Source organism: Rhododendron vialii, chromosome 10a (genome assembly GCF_030253575.1).
Source record: "Rhododendron vialii isolate Sample 1 chromosome 10a, ASM3025357v1".
Lineage (NCBI taxonomy): Eukaryota > Viridiplantae > Streptophyta > Magnoliopsida > Ericales > Ericaceae > Rhododendron > Rhododendron vialii.
The window spans coordinates 12,561,267-12,584,116 of NC_080566.1; the positions used below are offsets into that span (position 1 = coordinate 12,561,267).

General features: G+C 37.2%; 1 protein-coding gene and 1 long non-coding RNA gene across 7 annotated transcripts; one reads left to right on the forward strand and one right to left on the reverse strand.

Annotated features, from left to right (window-relative positions):
• The first annotated feature begins 13,283 nt into the window (after positions 1-13,283).
• LOC131302892 (uncharacterized protein At4g02000-like) lies at positions 13,284-14,251 on the forward strand. The gene is made up of 2 exons (XM_058329683.1): positions 13,284-14,160; positions 14,228-14,251. The coding sequence occupies exons 1-2, from the start codon at positions 13,558-13,560 to the stop codon at positions 14,249-14,251; spliced, it is 627 nt and encodes a 208-aa protein (XP_058185666.1). The 5' UTR covers positions 13,284-13,557.
• An 11-nt stretch (positions 14,252-14,262) lies between these two features.
• Positions 14,263-22,832, reverse strand: LOC131303506 (uncharacterized). 6 transcript variants are annotated; one of them, XR_009192071.1, is made up of 4 exons: positions 22,417-22,832; positions 21,164-21,190; positions 14,976-20,729; positions 14,263-14,921 (listed from the first exon to the last, which is right to left on the reverse strand). It is a non-coding gene; the product is annotated as an uncharacterized LOC131303506 (long non-coding RNA). The 6 variants fall into 6 exon arrangements; XR_009192073.1 differs by lacking the exon at positions 22,417-22,832 and adding an exon at positions 21,303-21,967 and having other exon boundaries at positions 21,164-21,248; XR_009192070.1 differs by lacking the exon at positions 22,417-22,832 and adding an exon at positions 21,303-21,967 and having other exon boundaries at positions 14,263-14,402; positions 14,837-14,863; positions 16,091-21,248.
• Positions 22,833-22,850: the final 18 nt, after the last annotated feature.

Here is a 22,850-nt window from a genome sequence, read left to right on the forward strand (position 1 = left end):
CCTTCCTTTGGGTGCAAATCCGAGGAGGATAAAATCATGCCAGCCTGTCATTGATCGAACCCAAAAGAGGCTTAATGTGTGGGGTGGTAGCTCAATGTCCACCGGAGGTCGCCTCACCCTTATCAATTCCAATATGAGTAGTTTGCCCATGTATTTTATGTCATTGTTCAAGATGCCAGGTGCGGTAGCTAAAACTCTTGAGAAGTTGCAGAGACGTTTCTTTTGGGGAGATAAAGTGGATAGGAAGAAGCTGCACCTAATAAAATGGGAGCAAATTACTAAAAGCAAACAAGATGGGGGCTTAGGGGTAAAAAAGTTGATGTAAACAAAACTTGGCACTCCTTGCAAAATGGTGGTGGAAGTTTAACAATGATAAAGATTCCCTCTGGGTAAAGGTCATTAGAGGGAAATATTACTTTGATCAGGGTTGTTGGTTGCCCTATGTTCATCGGCTAGCCTCAACTTCCATCTTTTGGAAGGACATATGCTCTGTTGGGAACCTCAAATCGGGCCTTGGAAGTATTATTCAAGAGGGTTTTAGTGTGCAGGTCAACTCAGGTCATGAAACCTCGTTCTGGAATCATATTTGGCTAGGGAATATAGCTCTCAAAGATAAATATCCCCGACTGTTCTCTCTATCTACTCAAAGGATGCGTTAGTAAGTTCAGTGGGGGAAAATCTGGAAAACAGAAGGTGGAATCTGACATTTAACTGAAGGCTGCGTGATTTGGAAAATCAACGACTAGAGAGCTTAATATTGAGGCTTCAAAATGTGGCTTTAGACCCTTCTAAACCTGATTCATTACAGTGGAAATGGGCAGCGGATAGATGTTTCACGGTGAGATCAGCGTATGGGTAAGCGGAGCTGCATTCTCAGTCAAGGAACTCAGTGCTGGGGTCTTTGTGGAAGAACTTGAGTCCTCCAAAGGTGGAAATATTTGCATGGATGGCTATTCAGGAGAGAGTAGCAACCAGGTCTGTCTTACATTCCCGAAACATCATCACAGAAACTCATTTGCTAGACTGCCCCCTTTGTGCTCACCATCTGGAAACACCTAAACATTTGTTTCTACATTGTCAATTTTCATGGGTTGTGTGGTCTTTAATTATGGAGTGGTGGCATGTTAAATGAGTCTGCCCCTCATCGATGGAGGCTCTTGCTAGTTGATGGTTTGTAAACAGGCTTCGAAATTTGGAAAAAAAACATATGGGAATCATGTTTTTTTGCAACTATAAGGTCCATCTGGCTTGTGAGGAATGACTACATCTTCAATAACGCATCGATGCAAGTTTGGGAAGTGGCGGATCTTATCAAAAGCAGGGTGGCTATATGGATGAAGACCAAGCATGACCTCAAGCTATATACGGTGGAGGATTTTAAAGGCTACCTTGATGGGATTCGTAAGCTAAGATTATAGTTCTCTTATGAGGAGTTCCTCATCCGACTTTTTGTTGGATGAAGCTTCGTTTCTTTTATTGTACGTTCCATCTCTTTTATTTTCAGTGTGATGTTCTTTTTATCTCTCATTTTTTCCTCGATGTATCCCTTCGAGATTAATAAAATTTCGTTTGCCAAGAAAAAAAAAACAATTTAATTAGTAAAGGTAATTAGCATAATAAATTATTTTGACTAAGTTTTTAAAAGCTTTTTTTTCCAACAGATGTCATGTGATCTATGTACTCTCAAACTCTGTCCTCCTGCAACGCTCAACTATGTTCCATTGGCCTTTAGTAGTAGGGATGTAGAAGCTATGGCTTTTGGTCTTTGACGGGATATGCCGAAAACCCGAAGTCTTCATGATCACGCCTACGACATCGCTGCTACACATGATTGCCGCCCCCTCCACCCTTTTTGTCCAGCAACAAAACTTGGCACGCGGAGGAATCTATGGCTCATGACATCCTAATTACCGAAACCTGATGTTTCCATACACTATACTCCCATCCTTTACGCTCTCCACCTACGGCTTGTAACATTTTTCTTGGAACAGAAATAATCCAACATCTTCTGACATCGAATTCGAAGATCAAGAATGATTGAGATATGGATTTGAGAGGTCTTATGGTGGGTTTTGGTTTGAGATTGATAGGAGTTTAGAAAGGAGCTAGATCGAATTAAATGGAGCTACAAGAAGGAGCGGCGGTGGTTACGGTTGGCAGAGTGGTTGAGATTGACCTTTGACTTGTCATGACCCGTTTCTCGAGGAATAGACGATACCCCCAAGGCTCCCTCTCGCAACCACACCCAAATGCAGGGCTTGCATAATCGTGTGACCGCAAGGGGCATTCGGGTATTGTCCTCATTGCATTTGGTGATTGCTAGCTATTGACCTAATCTTTAAAGGCGCCGCAGCCCAATAACAAATATGGGTATATACTATTTCTACTCTCATTGCCAGTATACAAAAAGCACAATACTAGTAGCAAGGTTAGATACTAGTATCGATGCTTATCTTTTTCTATTGTATCAGTTTCATTTTTTAATTCCTCGTGATAAATGAAAATATATATATTTTGCCATTCAAAAGAAGAAAAGTAGCAAAGGTTGAATATAAATTCTAAGATGTGCACCTTGTAGAAAAGGCCAATAGGCGCGACCGTTGACCGTTTGACTAGCCAATGGGCATGCGACACCCGTACTCGTCCTCGCGGGATTGACGATTTGACTAACTGCTTGACCGATTCCTAGACCTAAAATAATGGGTTGCCTCAAGCGTAGGGTAAAGATCAACGCAGCATAATATCCGGTAAGACCGGAGTCAAATCCACAGAGACAGCGATGTGTGCTGACTAAAAACTCGGGTTTAACTAGTGTAACAGGCTCTTAGGTAGCCACCCCTTGTCATTTTATGCGGAGATTAACTAAAACCTAGAAATTAATTGTACTTTTCAAATAATTAAAAGAAAGGTACGGTCGTAGAGTTCATAGCACTCGCAACTAGCCCGGACTCATTTGCTCCAATCGGTGTTCTTTAAAAAGTTTAATTTTAGACTGAAAAAGATACCCCTTAATATGCGAACCCTTATGGTCACCATTTACCCATGCGTAGCGGAGAATGAGTTTTGGACCCCCATTCCCCGTTCACATGGGCTCCGACAATGCCCCGGTTCGTCTATGGGAAGTATTTTACCAATTTAAAATTATTTTTTTAACATTCTTTATTTCGAAATAGGAGCAGAACGCATCCAATCCGATCACAGTGTGCTATTCACCCCACTACCCTACCCCGAAGACTACTCACTAATCATTGCATAAAAAAATAGAAAAAACCTAAAATTAATCATGCTTTTTAATACACGAGATAAAAAATAAATAAAATATCTGAATTAAACAAGAACTAACGAACAACTTTTATAAAGAACTAAAATTAAAAAGAATTACTGGGATGCAAATAATTGAACAAAACTTGAAATAACTTGAAAGGAACAAAACTCATAAGAAAAATAAACAATATTCCGAACCAATGCCGCTACCGCTTGTGTGCATTGAGCAGCCCTGTTTTTCCTTTTCTTTTCCGTCAAAAGTTTCCACGGCAGCAGCGAGACCCCAAAAGTCAGTAGGTTAAATTGCTTATATAAGCTTTGAACACCTTAATCACACAAAAGCCCTTTAGATTTCATGAAATAATAAATCAATCTTTCAATTTTGAATCATTTTGCATTTTAACTCCAAACTTCTTTAAAATCTTCTTTTTATCCAAAATCTCGGACAACGGGCTCGAGCAACCTAAAAATATAAAAACACATAATGTAAAGACCCGTAAATTTATAAAATTGATTTAAATATTTTATATAAGAATAATAAAAAAAGGAAATTGGTTTGGAATATTGAGATTTGGGGCAAATGTGTTAAAGTGTTATATTGGAGGGGTGAATGTGTGATGTGTATATATATCTGTGTGGGGGGTGAGAGGCAAGAAATTTATTTCCCTTCTCTCCATCTCTCTCGCCCCTCTCCTCCCTCTCGGCTCACTCTCTCTCACTCACACTCCCACTCAAACTCCACCCAAAACCCCCATAAAGCAACCTCAAATCCTTCACCCCTTCGCGTATTTCAGTCCGTATATCGTCGGTTTGAGCTCGGTGGAGGCGTAATCCTTCCATTTTCAAAGTTTAGAGTTAGGGCTTGGAAAATCATTCAAATTCGTTCTTCAATCTTAAGGTAGGGAGTTCTAACTTGTAATATATGTTTATGACTTGTTTCTATTGCTTGATTTGTGCCATTGATCGTGGTTATTGTTGTTGATGTGGTTGTTGTTGAGAAACCCATGAAAATCTGCAGAAAATCTGCTCAAACAACTTTTGTTATCGATACCTTAGCCTTTGTTATCGATACATTTGTGTTCCAAAACCTAGAAAATCACTTGTTATCGATACCATTTGCCATTGTTAGGGGTGATACCGGTCCGGTTTCAACCGGTTTGGGTGTATTTTTCGGTCGAAATCGGTTATCCGGTTTGAGATTTTTAGAAAGCGGAACCGGTTGAGATAAACTGGTCCGATTTCGACCGGCTCAACCGATTTCAGTCTGGTTTATCCAGTTTTCATTCATGAGCCATATTTTTGGCCCAACACATCAAAAAATTCACAATTCAACCTATAAAATATCAACCAAAAATCTATAATTCAACACTTTTTTCTGGGCCCAACAAAAAATGATCAATTTTGAGCCCAATAAATAAAAAAAAACCCATAAAAATAGTTTTTATATAATAAATATCTTTATGAGACCAATATACACCACAAAATATCAACCAAAAACCCATAATTCAAAATAAATATATATATATATATATATATATATATATATGTGCACATATATATATGTGTGTATATATATACATATATATATATATATGTATATATTATACATATATATAACCGATCCGGTTTCAACCGGTTTTTAAAACACATAAATCGGATCAAAATTATTTTTCCGGTTTACAAAATGTTATAAACAGGAACCGGATCGAAATTATTCAACCGGTTTAAAAAATTCGGTCCGGTCCGATTTTTCCGGTTTCGATCGATTTTTTGGTTTCGAGTAACAACCCTAGCCATTGTTATCGATACCCTTGCGTCTGGAATCATTTTTAACCAAATGGTATCGATAGCTTTGTGTTAGGTATCGATACTTGTTGCTTATCTCCAATTTTCACTGTTTTGCTTCATTTTTCACCGTTTTGGTTTTTAGTCACTTCCAACCTACCCAAATACTTCCCGAATGATCCATTAACTTGATTACTTGTATTCGAAGAACTCATTGTACGTTCCCATGACTCTAATCTTCGTTTGGACATGATTTCACGAAATTGCTTTATGAATCCAAGTTGGATTGAATGGTATAAACGTGACGGAAAGATGATTTTTGAAACATTATGGACACGGCAAGAACACTTCAGGACATCCCAATGGGTAAAGTGTCTAGCAGAGGACATCGGGGTCCTTTAATTGGCCCGGTATGAGCTATATGCTCGTATGTGATACTTCAGGACATCCCAAATGGGTAAAGAGCCTGGCAGAGGACATTGGGGTCCTTTAATTGGCCCAGTAAGAGCTTCGGCTCATGACACATGTACGAGACACATTTGACATATGGTGTTTTCAAAGTTTGTTTTGTAAGACACATGATTGGTTTTGAAAATGAAAGGTTGGAATCGGATTACTGTTGTTGTCCTTTCCATTGGTTTTGGTTGCCATCTTTCATCCCATAACCGTTCTTGCATTTCATCTGCATATATTGTTAGATTAGAACTTTCTACTGGGCTAGTGTAGCTCAAACCTTACATTATATTTCAGGTACAAACCTTGGGCAGTAGTTGCATGCTTGGAGTGCTTGAGCGTGGACACTCTTTTGAAAGCTAATATTGAAGAAGTTACATAGCCATCTTTGTAAATCACTTTTTGGAAGATGTATTTGTAACTCCATTTGATACTTTTGTTGAATTTGGGGCCATTGAGCCGATAATGTACCTTTTGTAAACATTTGAACATTGAAGTGTAATTTATGGAAATGGACTTGTTAAATCCTTTTGGGATATCGTACGGATAATTGTGAGGTTTTATTTATGAAAATCCTTTATCATTATGTTTAAAATCGAGGGTGTGACACATAATAAAAATCAGTTAACAAATATAAAAGACTAATAAATGTAGATTGGAGGGCTAAAATATGTATATTTTGGCACTTATCACGCCCCCCAACTTACACTTTAATAGTCCTTGAGCAAAGAAAACAAAAAGCAACTAAAGAAAACTAATTAAAATCGATAGTTCTTTTAAACCCTCAGGTGGCCCCGGTAGGACGTGTGAAGTCTCATGAGGGTTTTCAGCAGTGATCACCCACAAAACACCGCGAATCCTTTTAATTGAAACTCAAAAACCTACAATGCGACTCATTGATACGCCAATGCCTAGAATATAACATATGCAAAAAATAGTTCTAGAGGCTATCAAAACATAGAAATAAATCATGGCACTCAAGCTTAGCGTGTGTGAGTAAGGACCTTAACCACAAGTGAACCACAACCAAATACTCTCTCCGAACCGAGTCTCGACTTCAATTCTTACCCTGTCATGCACTCAACAAAAGAAAACGCTCGAAACAAGGTGCATTTAATAAACTCTCAATGTGTGCGGGCGGAAGTTATACAATAAAGAATCAAAGTACCCCACACACTTTAGACACGAAGGGAAAGCTTTTTAAGGTAGACACATGGTCTCATGAAGGAATGTCAAGCATTAAAGACTATGTATCCATTGATCCACAACACATTACCCCTAAGATCAAATAGGACTCTTATTCGGTTATATCATTGGGTAAGGAAAAGTACTTCAAAGGTTAAAATAAATCATAAGCAAGTGTCCGAGAATAGGCTAAAATAACATAGGACAAGTATGCCAATGTGCACCCTCTTATCATTCTTTTCAACTCCACCATATCTCTCAAATTTTTCACCATTCACACAATTCCCCAATGAAGTTCACACGTTTCTTTCTTCAAACAAATGTATGGGTGTCTTCCCCCTTTTTGATCTAAGTTCCTTTCTTTCTTTCTTTTTTGTTGTTGTTGCTATTGGAAAGAACACACCACATTTCAAGCACATTTCACAAATACACTTTCACTATTCTCTTCAAAAATTAACCCTCACATGATTAACTTGTCATTCTCAAGACACAATATATGGTTTGTGAAGCTTAACAAGAAAAAAAAAAGGCTCATGCAAAAGGCACAATGTGGATTGCAAGGGATTAGTGTTTAAGAAAAAAAACGAACCGGCTCAATTAGCAAAGATGGCCTATTATCATCTCCTAGGGGCAATACAACCAAGTAACGGTCCAATCCCAAAAAATAAAATAACAAGCATGTATTAAGTCTCCACACTTGATGACAAAAGATAATGAGATCAACAACGATTAAGCCTTTTTTTTATGACAAACGAAGAATGTATGTGACACCACTCCAAAGAAAGGTAAGGCACTAAAGCTCACATGGGTATAAGTCTCCACTAATCTAGCCATTGAAAGCACTCAAGTCACAACTCACAAGCAGTCAAGGTGCAAGAAACATGCAGTGCAAAGATGCTAAGAGTGAATGCCAAGATAAATTCCTATCGCTAAGCTAGCAAAAAGAACTATCATGCACATAAATATTTAAGGAATGCCCACAGATTCTTAGCACAAGCAACCAACAAGTAAACATCGCAATCTCCAAGTCTCAAGTAGAAAGGATCCAACAAATATTTTTTTTAATAACAAAATAAAGAACAAAGTGATCCCTCCCCCCAATTTGAACTATTCAATGTCCGCATTGAAAACATGAAAAATAACGATAGAACATAAACGTATAAGAGATGAGAGATATCACCTCGAAAAGGAGGGACTAAGCAGAGTAAATGACGTTGAGAGGGAGACCCTCCAACTTGGATCGAACAACCTGCAAAATATTAGCCTCCAAGACAGCAAGAAAAATAACTAAAAGAAATAAACAAGGTAAGAAATAAAAGAAATACAAAAACAAACAAAAATAAACATCCACTTTCTTCACGCGAAAGACACGGATACTACTTTTCTCCCCATTTCTCAACCGAGAAACAGGTGGCTATACCAGACCAAAAAAAAAATATTTATGTACGAGCAGCCAAACGTGGGTACCGAACATTTATCATGCCAGTGAGAGCTAAGACAATGAATATCGCGCTCCATTCTACACCTTTTATCAAGAATTGAACCCGACCATACCACAAGATAAGATACTTCGAGTAGCACATTTGCCGAATTCATTTTAGACATTTAAATTCCAACAAGTGTATAGCCCAAACGAGATCAATTTTCAAATTGTCGACAAAATCCACAAGATATGGATGATAAACTAAATTAAATTCATCAAAACAAAGAAAATCAATCAGCTCCACATTTAAAAACTCTTGCGAAAGTGGAGATTCAGTAGGAGGGGTGACACTATCTAAGGCCGAGAGTATTTGGTTATTCAGAACAAGTGGACTTTGCACAATTATTGGCAACAACTCCTCAGGAGTCGCGTCATGTAAATCCATCTCAAGTGTACTAGAATGCTCTTGAGAAGCCTGTTGCACTTCAGGTGAACTAACTATTCGTTAGTTATGACTCTGTTGTTTCATCTTCCAATACACAAGAATTAATCACATGAAAATTTTCAATTTGAGAATCAGCTAATTGATTAAAATAAGGCGGCTCTATTTCCTCTTTTTCCCTCCCATCAGAACTGGTATCCTCGGAACTTTCAGTCAACTCACAAAATTGGAGTTCTTGGGTTAATTCATCTAGGTAATCCCAAGCATCTTCAGGGTTTTTATCCAGAAATTCATTAGTGGACCTAAAATCCATCTGGCATGGCTTAGGATTTAAACTACAGCAAAAGATAACTAGAAAACTGCCAAGCTCACAATTAAAACTCGACCAAGAGAATACGGAAAATTTAAATCGCTCCCAACACTGTGACAAAGACTCATCATCTTGTTGAGAGAAATGTGATAGTTCTTATAAAAGCATATGAGTCTCATATGAGGGATTGAAAGTTTTGAAAAACTGTATTACAATCTCATTCCATGTCAATCTTGGACTCAAAAAATTTAACCAATCTAGAGCACCATCATGCAAAGATGCTGGGAATACATGTAAAAGAGTCACTTAATCGCTAGCAAAAGCTTTCTCAAGGTCATGAACATGCGTAAAATGATTTTCTGAGGCCAAATCATAAAATATAGGAAGTGACACTGAACAATTAACGTGGTTTGCATAACCTCCATATCACATTGCAAAATCGGCCATTTTTTTTTTCCTTTTCAACAATAAAAAAAAATTAAAGAAAAAGAACTAAAAAGAAAACAAATAAAAATTAACTACCCAAATTCTTAACACACATTACTGTCCCCGGCAATGGCGCCAAAAATGTTCGACCAATTCCTAGACCTAAAATAATGGGTTGCCCCAAACGTAGGGTAAAGATCGACGCAGCATAATATCCTGTATGACTGGAGTCGAATCCACAGAGACAACGATGTGTGCTGACTAAAAACTCGGGTTTAACTAGTTTAACAGGCTCTTAGGTAGCCACCCCTTGTCATTTTATGCGGAGATTAACTAAAACCTAGAAATTAATTGTACTTTTCAAATAATTAAAAAAGAGGTACGGTCGTAGGGTTCATAGCACTCGCAACTGGCCCGGACTCATTTGCTCCAATCGGTGTTCTTTAAAAAGTTTGATTTTAGACTGAAAAAGATACCCCGTAAGATGTGAACCCTTATGGTCGCCGTTTACCCATGCACAGCGGAGAATGAGTTTTGGACCCCCATTCTCCCGTTCACATGGGCTCCGACAATGCCCCGGTCCGTCTACGGAAAGTATTTTACCAATCTAAAATTATTTTTTTAACATTCTTTATTTCGAAATAGGAGCAGAACACATCCAATCCGGTCACAGTGTGCTATTCACCCCGCGACCCTATCCCGAAGACTACTCACTAATCATTGCATAAAAAAATAGAAGAAACCTAAAATTAATCATACTTTTTAATACGCGAGATAAATAAATAAATAAAATATCTGAATTAAACAAGAACCAACGAACAACTTTTATAAAGAACTAAAATTAAAAAGAATTACCGGGATGCAAATAATTGAACAAAACTTGAAATAACTTGAAAGGAACAAAACTCATAAGAAAAATAAACAATATTCCAAACCAATGCCGCTGTCGCTTGTGCGCATTGAGCAGCCCTATTTTTCCTTTTCTTTTCCGTCAAAAGTTTCCACAGCAACAGCCAGACCCCCAAAAGTCAGTAGGTTAAATTGCTTATATATTGCTTGAACACCTTAATCACACAAAAGCCCTTTAGATTTCATGAAATAATAAATCAACTTTTCAATTTTGAATCATTTTGCATTTTAACCCCAAACTTCTTTAAAATCTTCTTTTTATCCAAAATCTCGGACAACGGGCTCGAGCAACCTATAAATATAAAAACACATAATAAAAATCAGTTAACAAATATAAAAATCTAATAAATGTAAATTGGAGGGCCAAAATATATATATTTTGGCACTTATCACTAACGAACCTTAGCACGCCACGTGGCGCCTCAGTCGCGCGACACGTGACCCCGCGCGTGGGAGCCACGCGCTACCCATAGCTTTGCAGCGTCCATATAAGGGTCACGAGCTGAGATTCCTCCCTTAAGGAGAGAGTTGCACTTATTCAGGTGGATGTTTGGCGCAGTCCCAATCTAATGGAGTCGATAACGCGGTAACCAGGATGAACAAAGAACTTGCCCAGACTCTTATGTCTGCTCCAGCCTTTAGGCGGGATCCGAGGGGCCCCTTGAGGCTTGGCAGCGGTATTGGCGCGACCGAATAGGTCATGACCTTGCCCTACGGGAATGAAGGGGATCTAGTGGCTTGGTGGCTGTAAAAGAAGAAGAGGATCTCCGCGAATAAGAGGATATGCATACCATCATACTCACAATCATCGCAAGGGTAGCGACACCTCGGCGGTCAGGGGGGACAGAAGGGACACGTGTCATTTTATCAGCGCGCTACTTAGTGCCCGAGCATTAGCTCGTGTGGTCTATAAATATGAAACGTTGTGAGCACTAATTTTAAAGGAGGTCTTATCCTCTTTCAGGGGCTCTATTGTCTTTCTTCTTGGGGATCTCTGGGTTTGGGTCTCCACTGCCTACCCTCTCTGTTCACCCCTGCTCTTCTTCTTCACTCTTCTAGATCATTCATCTCATTCCTTTCCATAGACTATTCTAACCTATCCGGCACATTTATTCCTAAGAGGTATTTGTCCACTCAGAAATTGGACCGATCCTACACACCTATTATCGTTTCTCCAGCTTCCTGTGTACAATATTATCGTTCTAACAACCCTATGTAGGTGTTGAAGATAACCAAAAAACCCTAGGCGGCCAGCTTGGGAAATCCATTTACAACAGAGGAAAAAGAAGAGTCTAAACAGGGATGGCTCAAAGTATATGGGGTCCTAGGCCGAATCATCAAGTGGGGCCTTAAATTTTTTCATAATTAAACAATAAATATAGATAATTTCTATATATAAAAGTTTTAGGACACATTTCATGCAAAACATACGTTGGTTCACTGGTTTGGGTGTTTCCTTGTGTTCTCTTTGACACAAGTTTGAAACCCAGCAATAACAGATTTCCTACGAAGCTATTTGTTTTTTTTTTTTTGACAAAAACTTAAAAGAATTGTTACGGCGGTAATCAAACCCAATCATCAACATGTGGATTGATACTCAATGTTATCACTGAACCACAGAGACTTATACACTTTATATTGCGAACAAAAAGTATATATAACTACTTCTAAGGGTAACCACAATGCTATAATCAAAAATTGATATACAAAAGTTGCCACATCAGTTTATGATTATTCATTTAAGAGATTGTTAAGATTAGCAATGTAGATGTTTACAATGGCATAATCAAAATTGGATAACCAAACTTGTCACATCATCTTTTCAAACTACAAAAAACTAAAAACTTTTTTTGAAAATAGTTTTGAAACTAATAAGAACTATTTAGTAGAAATAGAAAATAGTTTTTGAAACTTTTTTTTTGGACAAAAATAATTTTTAAAAAACTCTTTTCAAAAAAAAAACAATTTTTTAGTAAATTTTTTTTTTTCCCCAAAATATTGTTTGAAAAGAAAGAGAGAGGGGAAAAGGGAAGAGAGATAGAAAATTTTTGTATAATGATTGGTGTATTTGATTGAGAATATGTAGGGTCTATTAAATTTGGTTATTGTCAAAAAGTTGCTAGTTTTGGTTATCCAAAGCCCATAATTTGGTTATTTTTAAGGAGGTTGTTATGTTTGATTATAGTATTGTGAGTCATATTTTACACCAACATTGTTAACTTTAAAAACCTTTTACTTTTGATTATAACATTGTGGATACTCTGACGAGGAGCCCTCTTTTTGGGCCAAAGTTTGGGGCCCCAGATCGAGGCCTCTCAGGCCTTGCCCTTATTTAGGTCGGGCCTGGGTCTAAATAGTGATATTTCATGTGATGCTAAAGTGAGAACCCCTCGGTTCTACTTTGACGATTCAAAATGTTCAGTCTATAAACTTTATGTGTAAATCATTCACGCAAAACAGGGTCAGGCAAATCCTTAAAATGAGGCCCCTCAGAGAGTGTGTGTGTATGTGTGTGTGTGTGTAAAGAAATAACATATACTTACCATATATGAAAGGAAAAACTCTAAAAAGTTCTTATCTATTCTAATATATAAAGGGGGAGCACCAGTTTGGTGTCTCCTCTGTCATGTATTTTCCTTTTCTAAAATAGCCTCTATAGAGAAAAAACATACAAAATAAAATAGTTAGTTTTGAGGATATATTGGACATTTTAACGCAAAAAAAAACTCTCAAAAACAGTTACAAACAATTTAAAATAAAGCAGCAGTATTCTCTCTCTAAAATGAGAGCTTCTCTCTCTAAAATAGGGATTTCCCCTGAGACTGGAAATTCCTTTGGTTTATCCATGTTTTCAGCTTATCCATTCCCTTTCCTAGAACCCTAGCCTTTCTAAAATCTCTTTCTCAGTCAATCTTGTCTGCTCGCACCACATTCCGATTTCTTTCTCCATAATCACCCATCATCCCCCTGTCTCTTTCTTGATCCCGCACATATCGTTTCTCTCATCTTATCCCGAGTCAGCTTTTCTCGCTCATCTCTGTTTTCTTCTATTTTTTTCCTCTCGTCGTTCTCTTTTCCCCTTTGTCTTGCCCTCCGCTTCTCTCTCTGGTCCTTTTTCTTCTCCTTCTCATGGAGTCAGTGGATTTCATTACCCTTTACCCAAGCTTCGAGGATAACGCTGTCAAAGCAAAGTTCACCTTGGTAGGTAAAATACTCTCTCCTAAAGTTCTCAACAAAAAAGGAGTATCAAATGTGGTATCCAAAGCCTAGAGCAGGTTTTCTGAGGAAATAGTAGTCACAGCTTGGGGAGGGAATATTTTTGCTTTTGGTTTCAAATCGGAGGACGCGGTTTGCAAAATTATGAGCCTTGGCCCATGGTCGGTTATGGGGTGTCTCTTGATCCTTCGGAAATGGGAAGCCAATAGAACTTTGGAGGAGCTGGATTTTGATTTCAGCCCTTTTTGGGTCCAAATCCAAGGCCTTCCTTTTTGTTTTTTGAATGCTAAAAGTGGGCTAAAGATAGCAGAAGCTTTGGGGGAGGTTATCGCTGTTGCAGATCCAGAAAAGGAGAGGAAGTTGATGAAGTTTATCCGAGTCAGGGTTTGGGTGGATATAACTAAGCCCTTGAAGAGGGGCTTCTTCCTCAGAAGACCAGGCGAAGAGAACCTATGGGTGAAATTCAGGTATGAACGTCTTTCGAATTTTTGCTATAGTTGTGGAAGAGTTGGCCATAATTTCAACGAATGCAAAGAAAAGGATGAATCAAAGGAAAAGACAGTGTATGATGGGGACCTACGGGCGAAGATCTCTTGGCTTGACACCATTAATTTTGGGATCAAAGAACCAACCAAGTTTTTCTACCCTGATTCCAGAAATAGGAGCAGTAGAGGCGGCGACGACGGCAGTGCGGCGGCCTCCCAAGCCCATGTGAGTACCTGTCACAACCCTGACCCGCCCCTCGAGGTCTTAATCATGACAAATGCCAGTGATTTCTCACTAAGGCCAAATCACAAATCAAATATTATCTAAGCAAGCGATGATCAAAAGGGGCTAAACATAACAGCGGAAGCAAAAGTTAACTTTTATTGATAACAAACCAAAGTCTTACATAGGTTTACAAACCAAAAGGATAAACCTCTCAGAGCTGTGCTTACCTACAAATTTACAAACTAAAGTAAACACTCTGCCACACTACGCGTCGCTTCCTGAAAGGTGGAAAAGAAAATACTTAAGCCAAAGCTCGTGTGAATGATTAATACTTAACTCACATGCCTTCCATGGACAATGCAAAATAATTTGATAATATTTCAAAACAAAGAACTCAAAACTATAAGCCAAATATAATGCACATTCCGCTATTCAAAATTCAAAGCTACCAGGCGTCCCCGGTAGTGGATAAGCCAGACGTCTACGCATTATCCCAAAACACATACCAACCTCAAACACCCTTGCTAGCCATTAAGCCGTCCCCTAGCAAGACCGGACGTTGGGAATGCCATTAAATAGATTCGCAAATATTTCACAAATAAGTCCACCTTTCATTGTTATCCATGGAGTACATACTTTATAAAACATGTTCAAATAAGCTTGATAAGGAAAACAAGTTCAAAACCATGTGTTTAAGTATTAAATCACTCACCTCGATCCACGTGACGACTCGAACTTCCTAAAACATTCAATCAAATGGAAACATGTTTAGACAATACTCAATGATTCTATTTATGCTCAATACAATACCCTAAAAGTGTATATTTCTCTAAGTATCAAACAACATCAACATCAATACACCAACAATGCATATCTCTTACACACCACAAGTTCTCTTTAATCCAACACCTAATCATCTAAATCAATCCATTGTATCCCCACATGTCAAATTGGCAAAGTTAATCCTTTACATTAGACTATATCCAATTAAACAACGTTAATTTAAGGACGACACTTGAACCATTGAAAAGTATACTTCTTTTTCTTCGATCCATAGGTCATGCATCAAAAACGGAGTTCGGATAACCTTACTATGGCCTAGCGATTATAGCTCAGCGTAGCAGTGAAACTGGTGCAAAGCAGAATTTGGGTCAGTTTTGTGTGCAAATCTGTTATCGCTCGGACATACCCATGATGCATGGGATGCATCGTTGGAAAGCTTTATATGTCTAGTTTCTAACAAAACAAATGGTGCATCATTTCGAGTCCCGAGCTAAAAGTTATGGCCATTTTACCAAAGTCTGCCGGTGCTGTCAGATTCTACACGAAAATAAGTAAAATTGATTGAAAAATCATAACTCACTCATCTTAAACCCAAAAATAGTGAAACCAAAGCCAAAAGTTGCACTACGACAAGCCCTACACTCAGTAAAAATCCCAGGTTCAGAAACAAGAGGAGATTAACCCAAAAATCAAAAGAAAAACAGTTTCGTAATCATTTTCGCACCTATCAACCAACCCTACTTTAGAAATTCACCAAAAATTGTATACTTAACCAAATTACTTGATTCCAATGCCAATCTCTTCTTAACTTAAATATGCAGCTCCTGTAAAAGACCCAAAGCTACCCAAAATGTTCGTCACGCCCAGAAAATTAAAAGAAGACAGCCACGCACAGATTCGCGTATACAGAAAACAGCCGATATTCAAAAATTCATAACTAATTATGTGATTATCGGTTTTGCATGATCTTGGTACCGAAATCTTCGTATTAAAACGTACTTTAACAGTTATGAAGGCACCAAAAATTAATTCCTAGCAGAAAGGCTCCAAAAAGACAGATTACCAGAACCCACGAAATTTTCAGCATACGATAGGTTTATTCAAGACTCAAATAGATGATCAAACTTGATTCTTATACATCTAACCAACACTTAAACATGTAAAGAAGGCAGGAGATCCCTACCTCGAAGGTTAGAAGCAAGCCCGAACATGGAGGAAACTTCGAAGTGCTCCTATCGTGAATTTTCTTGGATGGATAGAAAGCTCTCGTCGCAAAGAACAACTTTAGTACTTGATATTTTTCAAAAGTCTCACTCGCGGTCGATGAAATCGAAGAGAGAAGGTGAGAGAGGTGAGAGCCGAGAGAGAGGAGAGAACGGGAGAGAGAGAGGCGTACGGGGGAAGAAAATAATCTTCCCTGATATTTTGATCCTTATATAGGCCAATTCACACACACACCCTTCAAGTATATAACTACATCATCAACTCCCACAACTTACAAGTCATCTCACATTGACCCAACTCATATCTTCTGCATTATCCATATTTCGATAATCCAAATACATATTAAACATTTAAAATTTGAGAAAATAATTATGGGTCTCTACAATCTACCCTCCTTAAAAAAATTTCGTCCTCGAAATTTGATAAACCAAATTAACTAATTCATGCAACAATTTAGATATGTAACAACACACCAGGCAAGATAACACAACGAGTCTACACCACGGAACCCAGATTCAAGAAACTTATATCAATCACGACGACGATAAGTCCAAATACTTCTTTCTATTTCATCTTTTCTCGTTTCATTTCTTTTGCAATTTCAAATTCTCACATTAGAATAACCTCATCACATCCCCATATATCCACTCTTTCCTTTCAAGGCACAACTTTTCATTTCAACATTTTCTTCCGCGCAGAATCGTCATGAGACTAAAATCAACCACCAATTCATACTAGAGTTCTAGTTAATCAAACGATATCATCAAATCACACTCTAACATCACTTAACATCAAGGCTATACGTATCAACTTAATCTCATGAAAGTAATAGAAGGCATTTTAATTTCAAATGTGTTTGACCATTTTACTTCACTCTCACATATTCATAGAAGACAAAGTGAAGTCACTTAAACATGCATGCTTGTCACAACCTCTTTCTCCTCGCTTAATGATCTCAGCGGATCGCTCTCGGGAATTCATATTTTTCTTGGAATCTAATTGAAGGATTCTTATAGTAATCATGTAACAAATCTTGGAGAAAATATCTTGGAACATCTACGTGTAAAACATCGTGTATATAGGACAGTTCTAGTGACAAAGCTAACTGGGAACTAACATCTTTAATACTTCTTATCATTCCAAAGAGACGCTATTCCGATACTAGCTGAAAATTATAAAAGGTATAAAACTCGACACTAAAGCAAGTGTCCACCAATTTCCTTTGAAATCTAAAATGGAAACACAAAACATGTCCTCCAAACTATGGATCCCTATCTTGTAAATCTGCAATACTCCACTCCAGAAAGGTTAACACCTTCTGTCTAAATGAAAATTATCATTCTTGTTAAGGTTTTCTCTACTAATACAAGACAAGTCAACTAAGTAGATTACAGTCAGCTTTTAAAATAAACATACATAAGAAGCTACACCAGATGAGTTATGCGTCCAAACGAGTCTGTATGCTACGAATTCCACTTCAAAGATATACCCCAACCTTTACAAAACCAATAAGAACACAAGCGGAAAGCCCCCTTCTCAATCGGAGGTGGAGAATTGCAAATATACTGTATTAACATGTCTAAAATTTGTTCCCAATTCTTATTCTCTATCTCTAATAGAGAACCAAATGCAACCAATGCAATAAGATTAAAGGATAATATGCCTCAATACTCCAAAAATGACTCGAAGTGATTAGATGCAAAAATTTCCAAAATTTGAGATTTTAATTCATGACCATAAGATACAGTTCTGATCATACGTGAGGGAATAACATATATTCAGTGATACACTTAAACCATTGGGAAGTAAATTTATTTTCTTCCTTCTTTTCCTTTTTTTTTTTTTTTTTTGATAGGTCACACAACAAAAATGAAGTTCAGGTAACCTTTCTACTAGTGAAGGTACTATGGAAAAGTCGCTCAATGGAGTATACAATGTGCAAAACAGAAAGTTATAAACGGAAGCAATATCCCATCTATTAGGACTTAGATCTATAAGGTGTGTTACCCAACAGTTTAATAATTGAAAGGTTATACCAGTCCACAATTCAATACCATAATTTTATGCATTTATTCCAAAGATTCCAAACACATGCAGAATTACACTCTACAATATTAGGAGTCGAACCTTTAGGAAGTTAATCCAATTCCCACGGCATGATGCAAAATACAGTTCAGCTGTGATCTTCTTTACCAAAAATGAATTAGATTAATAATGTTCATCATATCCCAATAGGATTTCATAACAGAAGATACAGTTTGAACTTACAACAAAATTTCATTTTTTTTTTTTTTCCCCTTGGTACGTCATAATAATTGACGGCGTTATTTTACCGGATTGCTTCATGTATTCACATCAGATAAGTAATTCAACAACAGGAAGCAAAAAGGTTCTTTTTCTTCTTCATAGCTCAAGATTATTAGAAAGTAAGAAGTATCTCAAATTTGTTAAGGATTTCCAATCTAGTTTTTCGACAACCATACGATTTGATCTCAAAACAATATATACAAGTCATATTATGCGTAACCGTCATTACATATTAACTCTAAACATGGATGAGACAGTTCTTTTTTTTTTTTGGTCAAAACTAACAAACAATGTTGCATCATATTATGTCAGCGTGTAAGTCTAATGTGTTCCCTTCCACTTATGCTCCCACTTCACCTTTTCAGTTCCTATTAATCCACCCAATTATAACTTTAGCAGCAAACTGTGATTTAGTCTGTCAAAGCTTATTGTCCAACTTTTTGTATCTCTATATATAAAGCGAATCTTGTATGGTTCAAATACTCTTGGAGACATTTTAGATTCCCATGTCCTCCTAACCTAACTACCGATTCTAGTTACACAGAAATAGATAAGTCCCAACGACACTAATTGTTTCCGAAACATTCTACTCCTATTCTAATAGAACATCAACATCTAGAGCTACACAAAGAGCAAAACAAACAGTTCAATTCTAGCAACTCCAAATATGACAATCTATAACATATTATGATAACAAGTCAAGTCTCTAAAAGTCATTAACATCATCTTTTCCTACCTATCCATTTATAATTTCACCAATTTTTATAGAACATAAAAACAATATTCACAGTAGACCCATCAAGCAATGATAAGAGGACATGCATACTCTTCATAATTATGCTCAAACAAATTAATAAGCTAATTTTTAGAGAGAAGTCATCATAGTTAAATCGTTTACTTCATATTAAAAGAAATCGAGTAGCATTTTGCTTATTCGTATCCTATATAGCAACAAGGTCCAAAGTGATATGTTTTCTTCTTTTTGCTATTGAAATCTTCACACCAAAATAGTCCCATATTTCAAAATATAAGATCAACAAGCAAGTATAAATCTTTAACTATAATGACACGTGAACTATCAATATTCAGTTCCTTCGTAGGGTACGAATCTTCTCTTCTTTTTTTTTTTTAATCTTGTTTAAGGGCTTCTATTCTAGATATCCAATCATAAAGCTGCGGTGGCCAGTCGCACTTCAAATTGAATATCCGGAGATAGATTCCCAAAGTCTTAAGAACGCATTTCACCTTTCGCCATATACATTCACCTTTAACAACCAACACATCACTTAGCACGCACACATATCAATGCATTGTAAATTTAAGCTTATCCTCTTAAATAGCACAATAAAATCGACCATCACATTCTGCTCTCCTATTTCCATACCCAATGTTCCTAAAATAGAACACATGTGAAATTCAGGCAATTTAAAAGGTCAAGTAGTATGGTTACGACTAGTTAAAAGCAAGAACATATACAAAGATGTACAAAGACAAAAACATTTTATACCAATCAGATAACTACATAGGTAAGGTATACCTATTTGCTCTAAATTAACCCCATGTACATCTTTAGGAATTGATTTATCCACCTTAACTCGCATATGCCAATCAATGATACACAAAACACATTTCTTTTTCGACATTCAAAACTAAAAAGAAATATACCACATATACATCAAGGTATATAACTTAATATCTCAATACCTTTAGTTTCACCATTTACTAGTAAAACACAACACAGCACATAGTCGCTAAAGATACACATAATCACAAAGCATTCAATTTTCAGTTACAGGAGTTCATCCTATAGCTCTGAGGGTAAGTGTAAGTGTAGTCATAAATAGTGCTCCGGTCAAAATAAACAATCCCTTCGAATAACCTTTGGAACCATCCTAAATACTTTACATCGAGACTATGTTTCCATTTCAAACTCTATTGAGGTTCTATAAATCCCAAGGATGTGTCCCTAGCGATGTGAACCTCCACACTTTCGGTCGGACCATGCTCTGATACCAAAAACTTTGTCACAACCCTGACCCGCCCCTCGAGGTCTTAATCATGACAAATGCCAGTGATTTCTCACTAAGGCCAAATCACAAATCAAATATCATCTAAGCAAGCGATGATCAAAAGGGGCTAAACATAACAGCGGAAGCAAAAGTTAACTTTTATTGATAACAAACCAAAGTCTTACATAGGTTTACAAACCAAAAGGATAAACCTCTCAGAGCTGTGCTTACCTACAAATTTACAAACTAAAGTAAACACTCTGCCACACTACGCGTCGCTTCCTGAAAGGTGGAAAAGAAAATACTTAAGCCAAAGCTCGTGTGAATGATTAATACTTAACTCACATGCCTTCCATGGACAATGCAAAATAATTTGATAATATTTCAAAACAAAGAACTCAAAACTATAAGCCAAATATAATGCACATTCCGCTATTCAAAATTCAAAGCTACCAGGCGTCCCCGGTAGTGGATAAGCCAGACGTCTACGCATTATCCCAAAACACATACCAACCTCAAACACCCTTGCTAGCCATTAAGCCGTCCCCTAGCAAGACCGGACGTTGGGAATGCCATTAAATAGATTCGCAAATATTTCACAAATAAGTCCACCTTTCATTGTTATCCATGGAGTACATACTTTATAAAACATGTTCAAATAAGCTTGATAAGGAAAACAAGTTCAAAACCATGTGTTTAAGTATTAAATCACTCACCTCGATCCACGTGACGACTCGAACTTCCTAAAACATTCAATCAAATGGAAACATGTTTAGACAATACTCAATGATTCTATTTATGCTCAATACAATACCCTAAAAGTGTATATTTCTCTAAGTATCAAACAACATCAACATCAATACACCAACAATGCATATCTCTTACACACCACAAGTTCTCTTTAATCCAACACCTAATCATCTAAATCAATCCATTGTATCCCCACATGTCAAATTGGCAAAGTTAATCCTTTACATTAGACTATATCCAATTAAACAACGTTAATTTAAGGACGACACTTGAACCATTGAAAAGTATACTTCTTTTTCTTCGATCCATAGGTCATGCATCAAAAACGGAGTTCGGATAACCTTACTATGGCCTAGCGATTATAGCTCAGCGTAGCAGTGAAACTGGTGCAAAGCAGAATTTGGGTCAGTTTTGTGTGCAAATCTGTTATCGCTCGGACATACCCATGATGCATGGGATGCATCGTTGGAAAGCTTTATATGTCTAGTTTCTAACAAAACAAATGGTGCATCATTTCGAGTCCCGAGCTAAAAGTTATGGCCATTTTACCAAAGTCTGCCGGTGCTGTCAGATTCTACACGAAAATAAGTAAAATTGATTGAAAAATCATAACTCACTCATCTTAAACCCAAAAATAGTGAAACCAAAGCCAAAAGTTGCACTACGACAAGCCCTACACTCAGTAAAAATCCCAGGTTCAGAAACAAGAGGAGATTAACCCAAAAATCAAAAGAAAAACAGTTTCGTAATCATTTTCGCACCTATCAACCAACCCTACTTTAGATTTCACCAAAAATTGTATACTTAACCAAATTACTTGATTCCAATTCCAATCTCTTCTTAACTTAAATATGCAGCTCCTGTAAAAGACCCAAAGCTACCCAAAATGTTCGTCACGCCCAGAAAATTAAAAGAAGACAGCCACGCACAGATTCGCGTATACAGAAAACAGCCGATATTCAAAAATTCATAACTAATTATGTGATTATCGGTTTTGCATGATCTTGGTACCGAAATCTTCGTATTAAAACGTACTTTAACAGTTATGAAGGCACCAAAAATTAATTCCTAGCAGAAAGGCTCCAAAAAGACAGATTACCAGAACCCACGAAATTTTCAGCATACGATAGGTTTATTCAAGACTCAAATAGATGATCAAACTTGATTCTTATACATCTAACCAACACTTAAACATGTAAAGAAGGCAGGAGATCCCTACCTCGAAGGTTAGAAGCAAGCCCGAACATGGAGGAAACTTCGAAGTGCTCCTATCGTGAATTTTCTTGGATGGATAGAAAGCTCTCGTCGCAAAGAACAACTTTAGTACTTGATATTTTTCAAAAGTCTCACTCGCGGTCGATGAAATCGAAGAGAGAAGGTGAGAGAGGTGAGAGCCGAGAGAGAGGAGAGAACGGGAGAGAGAGAGGCGTACGGGGGAAGAAAATAATCTTCCCTGATATTTTGATCCTTATATAGGCCAATTCACACACACACCCTTCAAGTATATAACTACATCATCAACTCCCACAACTTACAAGTCATCTCACATTGACCCAACTCATATCTTCTGCATTATCCATATTTCGATAATCCAAATACATATTAAACATTTAAAATTTGAGAAAATAATTATGGGTCTCTACAGTACCTCTG